A 20007-nucleotide genomic window follows, 5' to 3' on the forward strand; every position below is an offset into this window, starting at 1 on the left:
AGATAAAGGAGTGGTTTTAAAGTAAGGTTTTGTGGGAAAGGTAGTGTTGAACTGATTCAGTCTTCATTTTGGGGTATATTTATACAGACATTTCTGTATTTTATAGAAATTACTGTATCAGTTGACGTATTTGCATTAGATATTTTAGCAGTTGTCTGAAGCTGCAAGCAGACTTGTTGAATTACTGCAAAACATCAAGAGTCGGTATGCTGAAAAATCTGGGACTCTACTTTTTTGGTTCCTTCTTCCCCCCAAGGTATGAGACACGCAATCTACGACAAACTTGATGATGATGGTTTGATAGCCCCTGGGGTACGTGTGTCTGGGGATGATGTCATCATTGGCAAAACAGTCACTCTGCCAGAAAATGAAGATGAGCTGGAAAGCACCAACAGGCGCTTCACCAAGAGAGACTGCAGCACCTTCCTGCGGACCAGTGAGACTGGGATTGTAGACCAGGTCATGGTAACCCTGAACCAGGAAGGGTACAAATTCTGCAAGATTAGGGTGAGCACTGATGTTTGGGCTTTCTGCTTTAATGATCTTTGGTCTGTATTTAAGTTACCAATTGCATGTTTTCCTGTGGGCTTACAGGTACGTTCTGTAAGAATTCCACAAATTGGAGATAAATTCGCTAGCAGACACGGTCAGAAAGGAACCTGTGGGATCCAGTACAGGCAAGAGGTTGTCTTTTTTTCTTCTTCTTCTGATTTTACCTGTGATGATCTTAGTATTGGAACTGTCTTAAGTGAATTGTCTGTGGAATATCTACTCAGGTGCAATATTGACTGAAATGTAGCTAAAATATTTTTAGAGGGAGACACAGCTGCTTTTTACATATTCCAATGCCTTTTAAATTCTTTAAAAGACGTAGTTTGGATCCAGGCACATACTCTTCCTAAATATGATGTTTTGGGAGGAGCTGACTGTGTGTTTCCCTGCTCTAGGATATGCCCTTCACATGTGAAGGCATCACACCTGATATCATTATCAACCCCCATGCCATCCCTTCCCGTATGACCATTGGTCACTTGATTGAGTGTCTTCAGGGCAAGGTAAGAACAGTCTTCTATACTGCATGTCTCAGCAATATGAATTAAGATTTGGTGGGGACTGTTGTATGCTTTGAGCTTTTTTTTTGCTTTTTTCTTGGTAAAGATAAACACTATGTAGTAGGTGTTGATTTATTTTAAAATTATTGTTCTCCAGTTATTTGATAGCAAAAGGAGGTTTCTTATGGAAAATGTACAGTCCTGTAAATTTTATCCAGAAGGTCAGGTCCTACCTACAGTGTGCTCTCTCATCTGTTGCTTTTGTTCCAGATATTTTCCCCTGACCTAGAATAAGGAGAGGCAAAATTGTTTATAGTGTGTATTTTTTAAAATATGTGGCAGATAAACAGTGAGAATAGGGTACTACCATTGGCATGGAATCTCAAATTCCAGTATTACGAGTTACAGCTGTTTGAAACAGCTAAATGTGGTCTAACCAGTCCTTCAGAAACCTGACAAACTTTTCCAAATCTCTTCTCTGTAGGTGTCTGCAAACAAGGGAGAAATTGGTGATGCTACACCTTTTAACGATGCTGTCAACGTGCAAAAGATTTCCAACCTTTTATCAGATTATGGCTATCATCTGAGAGGAAATGAGGTATAATCAAAGTATCAATCCACTGTAATTTTTTTAATACACCTTTGATGGGTAGTAAGGTTTACATTGACTTCTCCAGGTCCTCTACAATGGCTTCACTGGTCGAAAAATCACGTCCCAGATCTTCATTGGTCCTACCTATTACCAGCGCCTGAAGCACATGGTGGATGACAAAATCCATTCTCGTGCACGAGGGCCAATCCAGATCCTTAACAGACAGCCCATGGAAGGCAGATCTCGGTAAGGATCCCTGCTAGTTTCTTTGTGGTGTTTTGTTTTCCTGTCCAGCTTTTAGCCCTGAACAAGTAGTTGGTTCAGCTTTGCAGCTTAATTAGCTCACCCCAAATAGCCACCCATTTTTTTAATGTGTTTGGCTTAAGAGCTTGTATTGGGTGCAGGTGCCAAGGTTTTGGTAGCAGGAGGTACTGCTGGGGTGGCCTCTCTGAGAAAGGAGCAGGGATTGCCCCATGCTGGACCCAGCCACTTAGAGCTGGTAGCACCTCTGTGAGAATATATTTAAGAAAGGGTAAAAAATGCTGTGCAGAAGCTGTGAGAGAGGAGTGAGGAAATGCAACAGGAACTGCCCTGCAGCCTGTGGAAGGCTCACAGGATTCCTGTTCCTGGAGGATTCTACCCCATGGGAGGGTCCATGCTGGAACAGTTTGTGAAGGACTGTCCCATGGAAGGGGCCACATGGTGGAGAGGAAAAAATTGTGAGGCAAAGGGAGCAGCCAAGAGGAGCTGTGATGCACCGACTGCAATCCCTATTCTCCCAGTCATCACAGGGAAGGGAGAAAGGAGTTGGGAATAAAGGAGTGATGTAAGCCTGGGAAGAAGGTTGGGGAGGTGAACTTTTTAATTTTGTCTTTTGTTTCTCATCGTTCTACTCCATTTTTAATGGGTGATATACTCATTTTCCCCGTGCTGAATCTGTTTTGTCTGTGAAAGTAATTGATAAGCAATCTCCCTAGTTTTATCTCCACTCATGAGCTTTTCCATCTTACTTTCTCCCCATGTCCTTTTGACATGGTGGGGACCACAGAGCTGTTTGGTGGACATCTGGCAGACAGCCATCACACATAAGCAGAGTGTGACTTAATAGTGCACTTCATTTTGCTGTATAGTTGTGCTGTGGCTGTCAGACACCAGCTGTAGAAATGCTCATCAGCAGTTATTAAGGACTGTTTTCACAGTTTTATTCTGTGGTGTTAGAGGAAATTTGATGCAGAGCTTTCGTCCTGCATTGCAATACAGATACTTGTTCCATTAACAAGAACTGATTATTTTGCCAGTGAACTCAAAAGTTAAGGTTTTTTTTCTGTTCCTTTTAGTGATGGTGGCCTTCGCTTTGGAGAAATGGAAATTGATGCAGAGCTTTCGTCCTGCGTTGCAATACAGATACTTGTTCCACCAACAAGAACTGATTATTTTGCAAGTGAACTCAAAAGTTAAGGTGTTTTTTTCTGTTCCTTTTAGTGATGGTGGCCTTCGCTTTGGAGAAATGGAACGAGATTGCCAGATTGCTCATGGAGCAGCCCAGTTCTTGAGAGAAAGATTGTTTGAAGCTTCAGACCCATACCAGGTCCACGTGTGTAACCTCTGTGGAATCATGGCAATTGCAAACACGAGGACTCACACCTACGAATGCCGCGGGTGCCGCAACAAAACTCAGGTGTGTGTGGTTTCCATCAGCCATTGTTTCTCCTTGTGGGCAGGAGGAAATGCCACTTGAGTGAAGCAGGAGTATAGGGAAGTAAATATTTAAAGAAGCACCAGAACAATTGCTATTTTAGTTTCATAACTGTTTTAAGTGTTTATAGCGTTGTAGTCAATTTGGATGCTTCCTTATTAATTTTACAGTGTTGGCTTGTCACTTGGCAGGAAATGCTGTTCAAGTGTTGTACAGTGCAGAGTTTTCAGAGAATTTAAATGCTCGAGAACTTATTTTTAGAAGTAAAACTCAGAATCACAGGAATTTAGAGGCATCGCCCTTGTGACTGTCCCATGAAGATATTTATGCTTGCAGAGCTGAGTCCCCACGGGAGGTCTTTTGTGCTGCACTTTGGTGGGTTTTTTTTTAATTTAATAAAAGCTCTGCAGTGCATGCTTGGTTACAGAAGTATGTCAAGGGACAGTGGTAGCAGAGGTAAAAATAGTAGCCTTGAACAGGCTTGGTTTTGTGCCAAGGACTGACTGCTGCAACTCTGAACAATGGCACTGGGGTTCCAGAGTGATGTGTGCTGGAAGCCTTACCTGCATTTATGCACTTCAGGCACACTCTGTTATGCACATGTTCTGTTAAATGGTTCTTGTTTGGGATCAGATCCCTTTGCTGCATTTTTATGTTAAAAATACATTCTGGACAGCTGCTCTGTAGCCCCTACAGAGGCTCAGCTTCCTTCTTGCTTTGGTACTGTCTGTGAGCAATTCTCATTAAGTGCTTTCATGCATAACTTCAGATTTGCTTTTAAGCCAAAAACTCAACGAAGTTATTTGTGTAGAGGATGTGGAAGTTGATGCTTTATGAGTGTTTATCACAAGACTTTTGCAATCTCTTTCCAGATATCTTTGGTTCGAATGCCCTACGCCTGCAAGCTCCTCTTCCAGGAACTGATGTCTATGAGTATTGCACCTCGTATGATGAGTGTTTAGCCTTTAAAGGGCTTTTTTTTTTAATTATGAGACTCAAGTGAAGTGCTCAGGTTTTGTTTCATTTTGTACACGTTGCATTCAAAATTAGTTTTACTCATCTGCTGTGTGCTGTTCAAAAGTATGTTTATTTCCTGTAAATAGAATTAAAATTTGTAATCAAGCTTGTGAATCTATTTGTGTATCTGTGAAAGAAGTGTGCAAGCAAATCGGGACTCAAAGAAAAAGGGAGTTAAGAGGGACTGATTAGTCAGCTAGAAAAAGCCAGAGCTTGCAGCTTTCCAAAATACTAATTTAAAACTGTGCGTAAGTGAAAGTCCTCACATCACAGCTCTGCACCATCATCTGTGGAAAAACAAAAACATGTTACACTCTGTCCTGTTCCAAGGGGGAATATTGCAACTTTGGCAACAGCTTTGGGATCTCTTGGCTGAGGATGAGACCTGACCCCTCCTTCCTTCCTGCCTTCTTTCCTTCCCTCCCTGCTGCAGGGGGTGATAATAGGCACGTTTTTCTGTGCTGAGATCACCTGGACATGGCACACACGCCCTCACGGTGTAGCTATGATGTCTGGCAGTTTGTTCCATTAACTGCACCAATTTCCTTTAAAGTGGCAGACTACATTTACTTATCACTTCGCTCCAGATGCCTCAGAGCTTTCCTACAGCTGAAAAGAACCAGCTGTAGTATGTGCTGGGTGTGTGCAAGAAACAAACTGTTCTGGGGTACAAGCTTGCTGTTCATGGCACAACTCAGTAAAACTCAATTTTATTCACATCCATAAATAAGATGTTTGAAAAGGGATTAGAGACTACCTTAAAACCATTAGCAAAGTTCCTGTGCATGATAATTTGGATTCATTGTAAGCTCTCATTTCAGTGCCAGGTGCTGCTAATGCTCTTCTAAGGGAAGTATTTTAGCTCTTCACAGACATAAGGACACAAGAAGTCAAGACTATACAGTTTGGATAAAGCTAGCAGAGATTAAAACTAAGGATTACATCCAGCAGGGGATTTGGGCAGCTCAGTATTCTCTAGCCATGTGCTTTATTCCCCGTCCCTCTGCCTCTAGCAGGGTTACAGTTACTGTTCTGGCTCTCCAGATTTATTCCTAAGCATATCATGTGGCTGTGGTACTGAGCCATCCTCTGCAGCTGGGATGAGGGTGGCTGGTTTGCCACCAGCTTTGCACACAGCCTAGCAAACAGGACATGCTGTGGCAAATCTGAGGTTTCCCATCCCAGCACGCAGAGAACAGGGCAGGAACTGGAATTTCTGCTGTGCCAATACTGCTCCCAGGAGAGAGGAGCAGGTTTGAAAGCATCCAGACAACAATGAAAGGATGATACAAATGTAGGGCTGGAAACCCATTGGAAACTGCTCTATAAAAAACCCAGAAGGTGTTTCTTAATGTTTATTTGGTATTTCCAGTACTTCACAGCATAAGGGCGGGGGGGGGAGGTGGTATTTAACAATCCCTTGAGTACTTTAGCAGCTAAGATTTGCTGGAATGTTCTGTCAAATACAAAAACCTGCACATTAAACTGGTATTTCTAGTGGGGGGGGAGGGTTTGTTGGCATATTTTTGGAAAGCATTAAACAGAGGTGCTCCTTTTATATCAAATAACAATAAACTGTTAGGGGAGAGAGCTGCTGAGTGTTCAGCCACACTTACCAACCTTTGGTCAGGGCTATTTCATGCAGAGTTTCCACAACGTGGATTTTCGCAGAAGCTGTTGCCTCTCCTTTGGCATTTGATGCATGGCACTCGTATTCCCCAGCATCCTCTTTGCTCAGAGGAGATATCTAAGGGAAGAAACACACCCCACTCCCCCAGTGAGCATCACTGGCAGCAGAGGTGATTCTGTTTCTAGGTATCTTACAGAACTTCTTTGTGTCAGACCCTCTCCTCCCCTCTACTCCCCCTCTGATTTTGCAAGTGGTATGCACACTGCAAAATGCTGCATGCTAGACAGAGGAAGGGTGCATGCACCAGGTAAGACTGGAACCAGCAGCCACCCTTACCCTTCATCTCTAACTCACAAAGGTTGTTTTCCTCCAAATTCCCTGTGTTGCCATTGGTCTGCTATACTGTTCTTTGTCCATGAGCAGTTGGCACACTGCACTCTGCTGCCTGTGCAGCTCTGTGCTCACACAGAGTACTTACCAGCACCCAGCCAGTCACTTCGTGTTTCTCAGGGCCCCCCCGGGTCTGGATAGCCAAGTTCTCCCGGTCCCCAGGCAGAAGCTCCATCCTCTGGACACCATACTGTCCTCGAATTATCTAAACAGAGGGGCAGGAATGGGTAAGAACTTTGGGACTAATTTATGCTGGAACTGCATGCTGAGCCATACCTGCACACAGATCAACATTAGATATGCCTGGATGAGTTTTGTGCAGCAGCAGGGTATTTCTAGTGTCACAGTTTCACCTTGTCCCCTGTGTAGTGCAGCCACACCACCCCAGTGTCTCAGCCCTGAGGCTGGGCTCCCCTCACCTCAGCAGCAACAGAGTGGCCCAGTTTTCTGGGACAGGTGCTGCTGGGCCCTCAGCCCTGAGGCTGCGCTCCCCTCACCTCAGCAGAGCAGAGTGGCCCAGTTTTCTGGGACAGGTGCTGCTGGGCAGTGGGGTGTGCCAAGATGCCCTGTGCTGATCTGGCCTCACAGACCTTGTGTGTGTGTTCAGCCCTGCCTGTTTCTGCTGCAGCAAACCAGGCAGTCCCAGCATCAATGGGAAAGCAGCACTGCAGTCTTTCCCCAGTATCTGAGCCCTGAGCCCAGCACGGGGTAAGTGGTGCTCAGCCCTTGTTACCACCAGGTCAAGCAGGCTCTCAGCCATGAGGGAGAGGCATGAAAAGCAGAGCAGCACTGACAGTGTAAACTCAGCATCTATTCATAAACAAGCAGAACACGCTGCCTGAGTCAACAAGCCAACTGTATGCTCACCTGACAATCTGCTCTTGAGCTCCTACAAATAAAGCTTGCTGTCTTACAGCAAACTTCAGGCCAACCTAGGTTTTTTTTTCTCCATAGTATCCTTAAGTAGTAATGTTTCAGCTTACTTTTAAGACCCTTCACAAGTGTGTACAAACCTGTGGCAGGTTTGTGCACACTTGAGGAGCTGCAGGAACCATGCAGTGCCTCTCAGCCCTACGGCCAGGATCCTCTCCATTCAACATTGGCCCCGTCCTAAGCCAGATGTTACCAGTGCTGCCAAAATCAACATGCTACAGGCTACTGGAGCTCAGTGACTGCCCCATGTGGTTCCTGTTCCCAACGTGGGCGATGTCTAGCCACCTCAGAGTCACTGCGGCCAGCAGGGTGAAGGTGAAGGCAGGTCAAGGGACATTCCCTACATGCTCTGAATACCAGGCGCTACCAAGAGAAACACGAGTCCTGTCCTGGCTTGGGAGCAACAAGAGTTTATTTGCTAAATAATGTCTAAAAACTAAGCAAAACCAGATGTGAGGGGGTGGACAGAACTGCAGAGATGAGAGAACTCATCAAAGAGGCGTGTTTCTACAGAGATCTGCTATGGCCTTTGTGCTTACCAGGCATTTTCAGCCACCTCAGGTTTGCTGTGCTGTAAGAGCTCCTAGCAGGGCCCTTACCTTGTTCCAGATGAGGACAGGGGTTGGGATGCCAATGACTTCACAGCTCAGGTAGATTTGTGCTCCTGTCACATTCCAGATGTCCTTAGGAGGAGTCACAATGGAGGGTCCTGCAAAAAAGGGAGAAAAGCTTTTAAGTCCCAGGAGACTGCAAGCCTGCCTCCATGCTAAGCCTTTTAAGTGGGAGCCAGTCACGGTTTTGAGGATAATGTGAAGGTGATCTCTGCTAGAAGCAAAGTTCACTGGACTGATCCCCCCTCACAACACTTCTCTCTCCAAAGTGACACACACACCCAGCCTTGAGCTATCCAGACCGATGGGCCCCAGATGAAACATCAAGTGTTGAGCAGTTCAGGTGATGAGTCCTCTCCTCACAAGGCTGAGGTTAGAAGTGAAATACTGTGTGTATTCTCTTATCTCCGGGGCTGAGAAGAACTGTACCAACTGCTGGCTCTGCTTGCCATGCAGTCACCAAGTCAGCTGGCATGGAGGAAAGGACCCCTAGGAGACAGGGTGCATCCCACTCTGTCATGCCATGAAGGGCTTGCCCAATTTTGCAGCATCATTTCTCCCAGCATGATTTCAATGTGGGCTAGCAGAATTCCTTATTATGCTGTTCCTGTTCTACCTGTGTGCAATGCTCAGCCAAAGAAGGTTAGTTGGGTGGTGGCAGAACTCTCCATGGGTGAAATCCGGGAAGGGAGAAGGTGACTGCAAAGCTCTGTTTTATTCCAGAGAGCTCCAATTCCTGGTTAAATAGAGAGTTGCTTCAAAAGCAGATCAGAGCAGGGTTGTTTTGCAGATCTGGCTGGAGATGTTTATCCCTCAGGCTGGGAAATGCTGGAGACATAACCCCCATCCCAGGAAGGGAAGAAAGGCCGTTTCTGTTCAATCCCTCTTTAGCGAAGCTGTTTTGTAAAACACAGCTATTAATTCCCTGCAATAGGAAGTGCAGACCAAAGGAGCACAGAGTGTTTATTTCCAGTTATTGATAGCTCTAAGAATGCCACAAACAGCTTTCCCCCTTCTGCTCTGAAGATGCAGGCAGTAACAGGAAACTAAAGCTCCCATTAGGCTCCATCAGGAGAAGGCATTTCCTATGCAGACAGGTACTCCAGAGCCAGCCTGACAGAAGCTCCTGGGTATACTGGCTCACAGACCACACCCAGCTCATTCCCAGTCCTGTAAAAGAGGGGCAGATATAGATCCTAATGCTTCGTATAGGGTCCTGAATCTGCACTGATTTCAGCCCTGCATGTGCACTCTACCCTGCAGCCCTGTCACAGATAGTGGGGTGCAGGTTTCAAGTGCATCCCACTGCACCACCATCAGCACAAAGTTGGTGTCTTCTTCCTCCTCACGATCCATACGAGTATCACAGGCAAATGGTATCAGCCATGCTTCTATTTTAGCCCAAGAGATGCTGAGGTGGTTCCCTGCTCCTGAGCAGCTGCTGCAAACCCAGAAAAGTGTTTGCGCTTCTCTTTCGAGACTTCTCTCTCCAGGAATGACTGCACACAGTCTGCTGGAGGGAAGCTGCTTAGAGACTAGGGGTGGCTCCACTCAACATTCTCTGCTACAGAAGTATCCCAGTTCTGATTTTTAACAGGAGGCAGCTGTGGAGAAGCAGAAAAGTTTTATGTGTAGCCCTGGGCGATGGTTGAAACCACACCTAATAGTCAGCACGGGCTGGTTTCCTGGCAGACACCACAACCCAGGTGCTCCTCATCAGCACAGCGATGAGTCTCTCAGCTGAGAAGAGGATTTAAGCAGCATTTCAACACCCTGCTGAAGGTTTCCTCCCCTGAGTACCCTACAGTGGCCAGCCCATTGCCATCTGCAGGATGGGGCCACCTCAGGTCATGCACTCTGCTCCCCTTACCCAGTGCAGCACTTCCTGCACAGCCCAGCTGCTCTTTTTTCTGGTATCCCTTAAACAATAGGGACAATAAGGTGCTGGGAAGCTGTGATGGGATACAATGTCCCCAGGCAGCTCGGCTGGACCCATGCTCTGTGAGGGGTCTGCAGCTCATATGCACCCAGCAAAGCCTGCTGCTGTTGTTCTGTTGTCCGGCCCTCCACATGCAAATTTGCTTTCCAAAAGCAGAGCCTGGGCTGCCAGGGCTATGTCTGCTCCTGTAGGACACCATCCTATCGCTGGGGTTCTTCCATGAGGCAGGAAAAACACAAGTGCTTCCCAGTGATCACCGTCTCACACCACAGAAAAGGAGAGATCCTGGCTCTTACATTAAAAGCCAGGTGGATGTTAAGGCATTATTGTGCTCTTCCAGGATCTGGCTCATTTCTCCCCTGGCTGGGAACTGGCAGCTTTCAGCACACCACTAAATCCACTGCCTGAGGTGTCTCAGCCTTGGTTACTGTTGAGTTTCCCCCTGTGCCAAGGGTTTAGGCACCCACTTGCCCAGAGGTATTTATTCTCCCTGCCAGGATGCACACGTCATATCACGATTTTTCAGCAGCAATTGCTGTCAGGGGAAAAGAGATAAGGAATTTCTACCCACCTCCTGGGTGAGGATAAATTGTTTATCTTCTTGGACAGGGGAATTGCCTGCACAGCTTCACAGCAAAGCCCTGTCTGGCTTGGCACAGCAGTCACAGCACAGTGAGAGCTTGGCTGTTATGAGCTTGTCCTGAGCTCGGGATGTACATCCTGATCCAACCAGGCAGAACATGACGTTCTACATTTGGCTGTAAAATGAGCTGGAAGCATCCACAGGCCTCTGCCTGTATCTGACACAGCTCTGAGGCCAGGAGGGAATACACATCCTGAGAGATGCAGCAAGTGTCATGGGAAAAGTCACTGTGCTCTCTCTGGACATTTGACTTAAATCCATACAGCCAAAACTCTAGAGCTGAGCTCTTCCGCCACTAAAAATAAATGAGAAAGGCCAAGAAGTCATCATATTTAAAGTCAAACCACAACTGGCCACAGCAGTAGCTAAACTCTCTCCACAGTGAGCTGACATCCAGGTGCATGGCAGTCACCCTGCTTGCTGCCTGTGCTGGTCCCACTCATGCTCAGCCCTCAAAGTGGACAGAGATGGACAGATGACACGGCAACTTGTCACAGCAGGAGAGGCAGGGGATGGCAGAGCCTTGCACACACTTCAGAAGATGTGAGGACATTCCCTCCTCCAAGTGCCCCTCTTGCTCCAGGAGTTCTTGTGAAGGAAGCAAAGCTGGGACTGGAAACCAGCCCACCTTGTACGGAGCAGATGTCTTGATTCTTGCCAGCAAGGAGATCCCCCTCCCATCATCCTACAGCCTGCACCTCGGAGGCCTTGCTGCTCCACTGGCAGCACTGCCCACAGAGGGGATGGTTTCTCCATCAGCTTCCTTCAGGCTGAGGACCTGAGAGCTGCACCTGCCCAAAAAAATGGTCACCACCACCAAGGTGGCTGAGTGGTCCTCACTGTCCTGCCGGGGACACTGTGGATGTACAGATGCTCCCTGACTGCACATGAGCTCCTTAAATAAGATGACAGCCCAGGCTATTGATGGAGATTAGCTGCTCTCCACAGGCACTTCAAGCATTTCCTCTGTGCTCTGCCCATTGTTTGTAAAACAAACAGCTCTCCCTGGCCCAGGAAGGCGCTTCTTACAGAGCCCCAGAGCTCATTCACCCTGGGACAGAGCCTGAAAACACTTTTTCTGCAGCTTGCAGGGAACTGACAGCCTGTGTTATGTCAAAAATAGCAGCTGGAAAGGAGTTCCCATTGTTATATGCAGTTGCTTTTCTGCCACAGCAATGTGCACAGCAGAGCCTCTGGTGTCCTCGATGAGGATATTATTTGGCATCTCTTCCTGACACCCCTCCTGCACCAGGCACCCCTTCTGTGCCCAGCCTCAGCTGGCAGGGACCTGGCATCTCTCAGCCCAGCCACTTGTCCCTCACTGATTCCTGGATGGTCACTCAGCTGAGGGTTTGCACCTCCTCACCAATCTTCCTTTGCTGCTCACACACACAACCAAATAAAAACCTCACAGCAAGCAGAGCAGTAACTTTTCTGCTAAAACCAAGGGGCCTACAGGTATGTGACTAAAGGCAAAAATCAGCTGGGCATTAATCACCGTGGGCTATGTCCTGGTGCTGGGGAGTGCCTGGATGCCCAGACCATGAACACACGAAGCCATGTACCACAGGCTGAAGCTCACGTGGGTGTCAGCCTGGCTCCCAGGCAGCACTGCACTGCCCTGCCACAGCCCCAGGTCACACAAGGCCGGGAACACTCCCCAAGAGGACAAACCCAAGCAAAAGCTGAACACTGTTCACTCTCACAAGCTATTGTAAGTCTGAAAATAAACCAACTCCAGTCTCCTAAGTTGCTGGTAAAGTACTTTCCCTTGAAAATTACTTTATATGGAAAAAGGGAAACCTGCCACGAGCAATGGACATCCAGTCATGTTAGCTGGCATGGCCTCAGCTGCTCCCTCCCACGTCAGTGCCCTGTGAGAGGCGGCAGCAGTCGGGAAGCGCGGGCAGCTCCCGGCCTTCCCCACTCCCAAAGCTGCCTCCAGCTTTCTGGCAGATGCACAAGCCTCCTCTGCTACCTTCTTCTCAAGGCATTTCTGGTCCTCTGTAGCCTGTCTTTGAGGAGACTAAGGAGCCACAGCAGGCAGCGAGTGCTGGATGCTCTGTCTGTTTGGATGCTCCCCAGCAGGCCCTGGGAAGGCTGCAAACACAAACACAGCTTTGGCCCAAGCCCTGCAGACTTGAGCCTGAGTCAGCTCAGTGAGGAAGAGCCCTGGGCCACCATCACTGTGCCATGGAGAAACTCCTGCCTTCCACAGCACTGGGCTCAGCATGTGCACAGCACTGCCGCTGGAAATCCCAGCCCTGGTGTTTTACTGTGGTTTGGGAACGCTGCCTCCAGAGACCTTGTGCCTTGAAAGGGACTTCCAAGATCATCCACTGCCATGAGCTAAAGCCTGGAAAGAATGTGAAAACGGAGACAGAAAAAAGGCATGGCAGCATTTATGCATGGAAAGGCAAGCAGGGCTTTCAAAAATCCGACCTGATTAGACTTGTTACGTGGTAATCTCCTCTTTAGTTCTAACCTCAGTCAACCTCAGCCCAACAAAGGATTAAACACATTTTTAAAACACAGCATGCCTTTCCAGCAACCGAAAAAACAAACATAGGGTGGAATTTGCTGATCAGTAGTCATTCCTTCCTAGTGAATTTGGGTATGCTGTGATGATTGAGAGTGAAGACACAGGTGAAATATGGGATCCTCCTGAGCAGTGAAGCTTCTGCATAGTCCCTGGCATACTGCTGCTCTCTAGGACTGACAAGTAATATATTAAACAATTTCCATAGGAACTTTCCATAGTAACCATAAAAACTCAAGCTCCAATGAACCAAAACCTTTTCAAATAGTGGAATGCCTTTTAAGGAGGAATTTATGACCTGTGCTACAACAGTGGAAGTCCCCAAAGTCACACATTAATTTTAAATCACCAGTATTTTTGAACACTGAAAGCAATGAACAGTAGTGTTGAGGAGTCAGTCATGAAACACAAGAGTCCAGGAAGGCTGGGTGTGTTTTAAAAAAGGAATTGTTAAATATTCAACAGCAGACTGTCCCCAAGTGTAGAATCACCAGGGAAAAAGACTAGCCTCATTAAACTTAGGCTGGAATTCAGGAAAAGAAAGGAGAATCTATCATCTCTGGATGAAGGGTCAGGTAACATGGGATGTTATATGGACTATAAGGATGTTGTGAGGTCAGGAAGGGAGAAAATTAGAAAGGCCAAAACCCAACTAGAATTTTATGTGGCTGCTACAGTTAAAGACAACAAAAAAAGTTTCTATGCATGCATTGGCAGCAAAAAGGAGGGCAAAGGAGTGTCTCCATCATTGGCTGAATGCAGAGAGTAGTGTAGTGACAGGGATGAGAAAAAGGCAGAGGCACTTAATAGCTTCTTTGTCTTATATATCAGGGCCATTTGTCCTCAGAGTTGGAAGTTGGCGATGGGGAGATGAGCAAAGCCCCTATAATCCATGAGGAAATGATTAGTGACTTTCTGTGCCAGCTGGACACTCACAAGTCTGTGGGCCCTGATGGGATCCACCCCAGAGTGCTCTGCCACAGACTCTCAGGATGCAGCACAACAATGCTGGAAAGATCCAGCTACAAAAGCAATGTTTTCCTTTGCAGTGGAAGCCAGCAGGTAGCAGGCCACTGCTGTAAGACCCCCACTCCCACCCGATGAAGAAACTCAAACGAGATTTCCAGGAAAATAGGGAACTAGGTTCATTTCCAACCAAGATAACTTAGCAAAAAATTTTCTAAATCTCTCCTCAGCAAAGACAAAACCACTCATGAAATGTGTACATTCTTCTAAGTCCCCTAAAATCCAGAAAAGGAAGAATGGAAGGAAAGAACTACAGCAATCTGAACCTCTTGTTAACAAATCTAGAAGAATTTCTTGCAGAATGTGCCTGGCTATGAACTATGTTTTGTAGGGTCTAGAGTTGGGGGCCTTTGTACTTAAGGCAGCTGTATCAGGAGAAGATGAGCTAATCTCAGTGATAACAGCAGTCTGCCATTTCCCACAAGTTTGTTTTTTTTTTTCCCAAATTCCTGTTTTTGCTCTACTCTGGTGGTGGATTAAAAAAATAAAACAAACCACCCTCAAAACTATGATATTTCTGGCAAAGCCTCAACAGCTGAATTTGGACGGAATGAGCCAACAGATGTGATTCATGTTTCTTGTTTTGAAGTTGACCTGTGGGAACCTGGCACTTCTCTCTTTGCAGCACAGATGAACATCTATGGAACAGTAAAGCATCAGCAAAGCAAAACCACTGATGTGGTATACAGGCAGGAATTTGGAGGGGAGGTAAATCTGCCCCTAGGGCTGCCAGTCTCCACAAGATCCTGGCAGTCACAATCCTACATCCATCAGACTGTTTTTTTAAATCCTGTGGACAGCCAAGAAACCTCACACCCACCTTCTTCTGTGCCCCAGAGCTGGTGTGTGGCACCTCAGCGAAAAAAAAAAAACCCTTTCCATGAGGGATGCTGTCTGGGCTTCTGGGAAGTCAAAAAGATATATCTCTGAGGGGGCAGCACAGATCCAGTGACTGGGATTTCCTTGCTGGTGAGATTTAGACAAGTTTAATGCTGGTTACAGTCTCTTGTACAAGAATCTCTTGTGGTTCTGCTGTTTATCTGTGGGAGGGATCCTGTGAACCCTCACAATCATAAGGAAAAGCCCTGCATGTTCCCAGCACTGGAAAATCACTTTCATGGAGCCACAGAGTTTTAAACCACACTCAGATGAACAGAAAAAAAGCAGAATGCTTGGCAAGCCAGCAAATTTACCCTTCACACAGAGAGGCCCTGAGTTTCTACCCCCAGGAGGTCTTTGTAGGTAGGTAGAAAGCAGCACCAGTTCCCCTGAGAGTGAAACACTGTCCTCTGAAGTCTGCTGAGAGCTGCTTTGTGGTACACTGCATCTGAGCAAGTACAAGAGTTTGGCTTCCACCAAGAGAGGAGGGAGCATAACACAAAAAGAAAGTCTTGACTGACAACAGAAAAACAACCTGGACACCCCAACCCTGTTGGAACAAGCATTAGGGACTTCAAACCATATAAGAGGCAACTTTGGCAGTATTTCCAGCACTCACAACATGTCTCTCAAAGCATTTGCTAGTAGGTAACGATAATAAAGACTCAGGGGTATTTGTCCCTTCCTGCATTGGTTAGGCAACAAGTCAATGCCTGGTATTTTTCAGCTCAGAGATCATCATCAGGAATCCTGATAGCTTTTTTTTTAATGAGGGCTGGTGCTTTGAGGTTGTTTTTCTGCCTGGCTTGAGCTGAGCCACGCAGGCCTGATTCTTTATGCCAGCTGGTTTCGCATGGCAGTGGGTACCACACTCCTCCTGCCCCAGGTCCCAGCTGGCTGCAAACAGCCCCAGTGTGTGCACTGCAAATTGAATTTCAGCCTACATTCCTGAAGCCACCAACTCTTTGAGAGGCACTTCTGAGGCACTTCTGAACATCTGTGCACAGCTGTGTGACAGCAGTGACACAGGGCATCTCCCCAGCTGTCAGAGCAGCCTCGCCTCCTGCCAAGGGGGCCACCAGAGGAGGCACCCCAGACCACCTGGGGTGGGTACCTACCCCACCAGCAAGCTTCTGCTTTGTGTCTGGACCTGCCCTGCCTGCAAGACCTGGAGGCAGATCTGAGCTGTATTTTCATGGGCAGAGAGCAAACAGACAATCTGTTTAAAGGCAATATTGGAAAGGAGATGGAAAACCGCACAGCATTCACCTCCTGCATCCTCAGTGCTGCAATTAGCTACCATGAGGCTGCTGGGATACACAGGTAGAAATGGGATGCAGGTGCCCTGACAGAGAGCAGGGCAAACCCAGGGCCAGCTCTGAGTGCAAGCATGAGGCAAAGGAGGAGCCCAGAAAGTAGGGAGCACCATGGCATCACTGCCTGCTCCCCAGAGCAAAAGGCAGGCAGCTTTTTCCGCTGGCATAGCACCAAGAGCAGCCAGGCAGCTTCAAGGAGTTGGCAATCAAGTAGGATGCCTTTTTCCAGACATCCCCAACAGTCCTGCCCACATAAAACCCACTCCAGAAAGGACCAGTTGGACCTCTCCATCTGCCAAGTGCAGGTAGAGCAAGGGTTATTTCTGTCCTTTCAAACTCTTCTCAACTGTGTCTTCCTCTGCCCTGCAGCAGGAAGTTTTGGTTCTGCAAAATTACCTTTTTCTCTCTGGCTCCATGATTTCTGTACAAAACACAGACATCACATCTGAGAGGTCTGGGAAACAATCAAGGACAAGGTCAAGGCTAATTCTGCAGGGCTGAGAACGTGCTCATTCCTTTCAGTATTTAATATCAAAGAAAGATCCAACAGGATGTGCAAAACGAGTCTTCCCCCCTCCAGCCCCATTTGAACAAAAAAAAATTTTTAAATCCCAAGAGAAATCAAACACAGTTAGGACCCACTGCTGAAAAGATGTTTCTGGATCTCTTCTTAGAGAACTGTCTTGAAAAGCTGCTCTCTCTTGGACTGAAAGGACGTGTGAGGGCACGCAGACACCTCAGAGCCCATCTGTCACAAGCAGGAAGCCCAAGTGCTCTGTCACCCAAGGACTTCCTTTTGTGCAAAAACTGTCACAAAAATGACTGATCCTGCCTGTTTGTGATCTCCCTGTGCTGGATCCCACCCTGCACAGTGCCTTAAGGAGATTGCATTTATTTCTGGTGGGAAATGGCAAAAACCAGAACTTCCACTATTTGACTACCACAATGTTCAGGTCCTTCTAGAAACCTACCAAAGTGTCATGTCCTCTCTGGAAAGATATTGGAAAAGGCTCTATCCTGTCAGGCTGACGGTATGGATGTTCTCTCCTGTCAGTGTTTCAAAATCCATGTGAAGATTACAACTCCCCGCCCTTCCCACCCAATGCTCCTAACTGCCTGGCGGCCCTGAGGGACAGAGAAATACTTCCAGCTGTCTAGCAGGGTTGTTGGGCGAGCCCCTGCCTCAGCTGCAAGCCACAGAGCAGTGCATATCACAAGAAGGCCCTCAGCACAAGGAAGGTTCATGCAGCTGGGGGAAATCTCCGAAGGGTCAGTTGTGACACCACTGCTGAGCAGCCCAGGTCCATCCTGCTCCCTTCCCTGACATGCTGGGTCTGAGCTCTCCCAGCAGCAGAAGCCAAAAGAAGAATGGGTCCCCTGAATGATGGAGGACAGAACATTTTGCCAGTTGCTCTGCACCACATGCTCCAGTGAAATTCCTGAACAGGTAACAGCCCGCAAAGGTGTCTTGCTGCAGATCTGCACACCTGAAGAGACCTTATCCAAGGAAGGGATGCAGTTTGTGCATGGAATGGCTGTCCCACTCTCAGACCCTTCCTCAGCAAAGCTGCTGCTGTGAGGCTCACAGGACAGAGGAAGTCTCGTGGGACCTGTTGGAAGCTGGCAGGTCAGTGGCCTTCCACGCCCCCTGCCAATAGCTCATGTTTGCATTGACCCCATCAAACTCTGTCTCCATAGTCTGGATCAAAGCCCCACCAGGTCAAACCAGTACCCAGTCTGGGACAGACACCAGGAAGTGCAGCCAAGGGTTGGGACAGTATCTTACAAGTATCAATACCTGCTTTGCAATGAACTCTCATATTATTTTGGGCAAGACAAGTGAGAACACAGCCTTCTTCTCAAAGTGCACACCTGAAGCATGACGTCTTTCAAACCCATCTGCTCACTTGTCTGGGCTGGCAGAGCCAAGAAGCAGCACGCATTTTAGGACTCCTGAGGCCACTGGGCAGGAAAGGCTCTTTCCAAATTACTAGACACAGGCACAGACTGAGGCCATTCTCATCTCATTCCACATTGCCCCGAAGGCTGAAATTCCTTCCCTCCAGGAGTTAATACTGTACCACACTGTTTCTGGCTAATATGTAAGCCTAATGCTTTGGACAAGGTTTGTGAAAAGCCACACAGGGCATTTAATGGGCAATGTCAAAGCGCATAACCCAATCCTCACTCAGTCTTTCCTGCCTGCCTTGGGAGTTTCAGAAACATTTTTTTGCAAAATACTTGGCCTCAGTTATGAGAAGCAAGAGAAGGAGGAGGTGGAGGTTGTGACCTGCAGATACTGTGTTTATGAGAACACTCCTCCACCAAAACAGCACTGGCGCTGCAATCTTGTCCTTGAGATGTTTAGGATATGCTTTGCATGCGATGTCTTACTCCTCCCTCCCGCCCAGCAAAAACTACTCTCAGAGGCCAGAATTTCTAGTAGAGGCTCCAGCAGAACAATTTCTTCCTTGAGCACCATCCCTAAGAAAAAGCTTGGGATGAATCAAGCTCCTGGTCGAAAATGCTGCAAGTGCAAACCGCTATGTGCAGCTCACAGGAAAGTCACTGTTTTCATTTAGAACCAGAGCAAGCCAGTGAGTGCTGGCTCTTAATTTCTGTGGATTTCACATCCATTTAACCATTTCCTTTCCTCTCTGCTTGCAACCATCCCGGGCAGAACGCTCCCCTGGATAGCTCATCCCGTTAGTTCCATCTCACAGCAGCCCAAATGGCAAGCTTCAGGCAAAGTACGAAAAGCGAGGGAGTGCAGTTCCAGCACCGCTGGAAGCCAACAGCGAGTGCCCAAGTTCCTCTGCGTTTCTGCGCCTGGTCCGAAGAGTTACTCCAAGTTTAGGCAGCGCCATCCGACTGGGACTCTCCAGTCCATTTACGGCGGGTCTGAAATCACGTCCCTTCCACAAAGAAGCGCCCCGACGGGATAACTCGGCAGGAGGAGCGCTCGGGAGCAGCAGCGCGGCCCTCCCCGTCCCGCACCCGCCCGCCCAGCGCCCCGCACCTTGCTCGCAGGCTCCCTTGCTGCGCTGGCTGACGGCGGGCTCGCCGCGGCTCTGTGCGCGCAGGCTGGCGGCGCGGAGCTGGCAGCCGCTGCCGTACGTCAGCCCGTCGCTGCCGCACACCGGGTAGCGGCTCTTGCAGAGGCACACGCCGGGCGGGCCGGCGGCGGCGGCGGCGGGAACCGGGCCGCCCTTCGCCTTGCGGCGCTGCCGGCTCTTCACGCACTCGAGGCCGGGGGCGCAGCGTCCCCCCGCAGCGCACGGCAGCGGGGCAGCGCCGCCATCCCGCGGCCGCGGGGCGCTCCGCACCGCCGGCTGAGCCCGCCGTGCGCGGTTGTCCCGCACTCAGCGCCGGCACCGCGGCTGTTCCCGCTTCTGCCTCAGCAGAAAGAGCCCCGGGGAGCGGGTGACAGCCGGCTGAACGCGAGCCAGCTGTGCCAGGGCCAAGGCCAGTGGCGTCCTGGCCTCGCCCAGTAAGTGTGGCCAGCAGGAGCAGGGCAGGGATTGTCCCCCCGTACTCAGCACCTGCAGTACTGTGTTCAGTTCTGGGCCCCTGACTACAAGAAGGACATTGAGGTGCTGGAGCATGTCCAGAGAAGGGCAACAAGGCTTGTGAAAGATCTATCGAGGGCATGCATTACGAGGAGGGGCTGAGGGAGCGGTTCAGAGGGCACCTCATCCCTCTATACAGCTCCCTGAAAGGAGGTTGCAGTGAGGTGGGGGATCT

General features: G+C 48.4%; 2 protein-coding genes across 2 annotated transcripts in view; one reads left to right on the top strand and one right to left on the bottom strand.

Moving 5' to 3' along the window:
• Positions 1-4463, top strand: part of POLR2B (RNA polymerase II subunit B) — a 16912-nt gene extending 12449 nt beyond the window's left edge. The window contains exons 19-25 of the mRNA XM_039710438.1: positions 257-507; positions 595-684; positions 948-1055; positions 1537-1650; positions 1730-1890; positions 3127-3322; positions 4213-4463. Coding sequence (XP_039566372.1) covers positions 257-507; positions 595-684; positions 948-1055; positions 1537-1650; positions 1730-1890; positions 3127-3322; positions 4213-4302 — 1010 coding nt within the window. The 3' untranslated portion in view covers positions 4303-4463. The remainder of the gene's footprint in view (positions 1-256; positions 508-594; positions 685-947; positions 1056-1536; positions 1651-1729; positions 1891-3126; positions 3323-4212) is intronic.
• IGFBP7 (insulin like growth factor binding protein 7) lies at positions 4405-19646 on the bottom strand. The gene is made up of 5 exons (XM_039710439.1): positions 19283-19646; positions 7910-8019; positions 6466-6582; positions 5978-6104; positions 4405-4644 (listed from the first exon to the last, which is right to left on the bottom strand). Exons 3-5 carry the CDS (start codon positions 6550-6552, stop codon positions 4625-4627), a joined length of 234 nt encoding a protein of 77 aa, XP_039566373.1. The 5' UTR covers positions 6553-6582; positions 7910-8019; positions 19283-19646; the 3' UTR covers positions 4405-4624.
• Between the last annotated feature and the right edge of the window lie 361 nt (positions 19647-20007).

Source organism: Passer montanus, unplaced genomic scaffold (assembly GCF_014805655.1).
Source record: "Passer montanus isolate IOZ18808 unplaced genomic scaffold, ASM1480565v1 scaffold23, whole genome shotgun sequence".
Taxonomy (NCBI): Eukaryota; Metazoa; Chordata; class Aves; order Passeriformes; family Passeridae; genus Passer; species Passer montanus.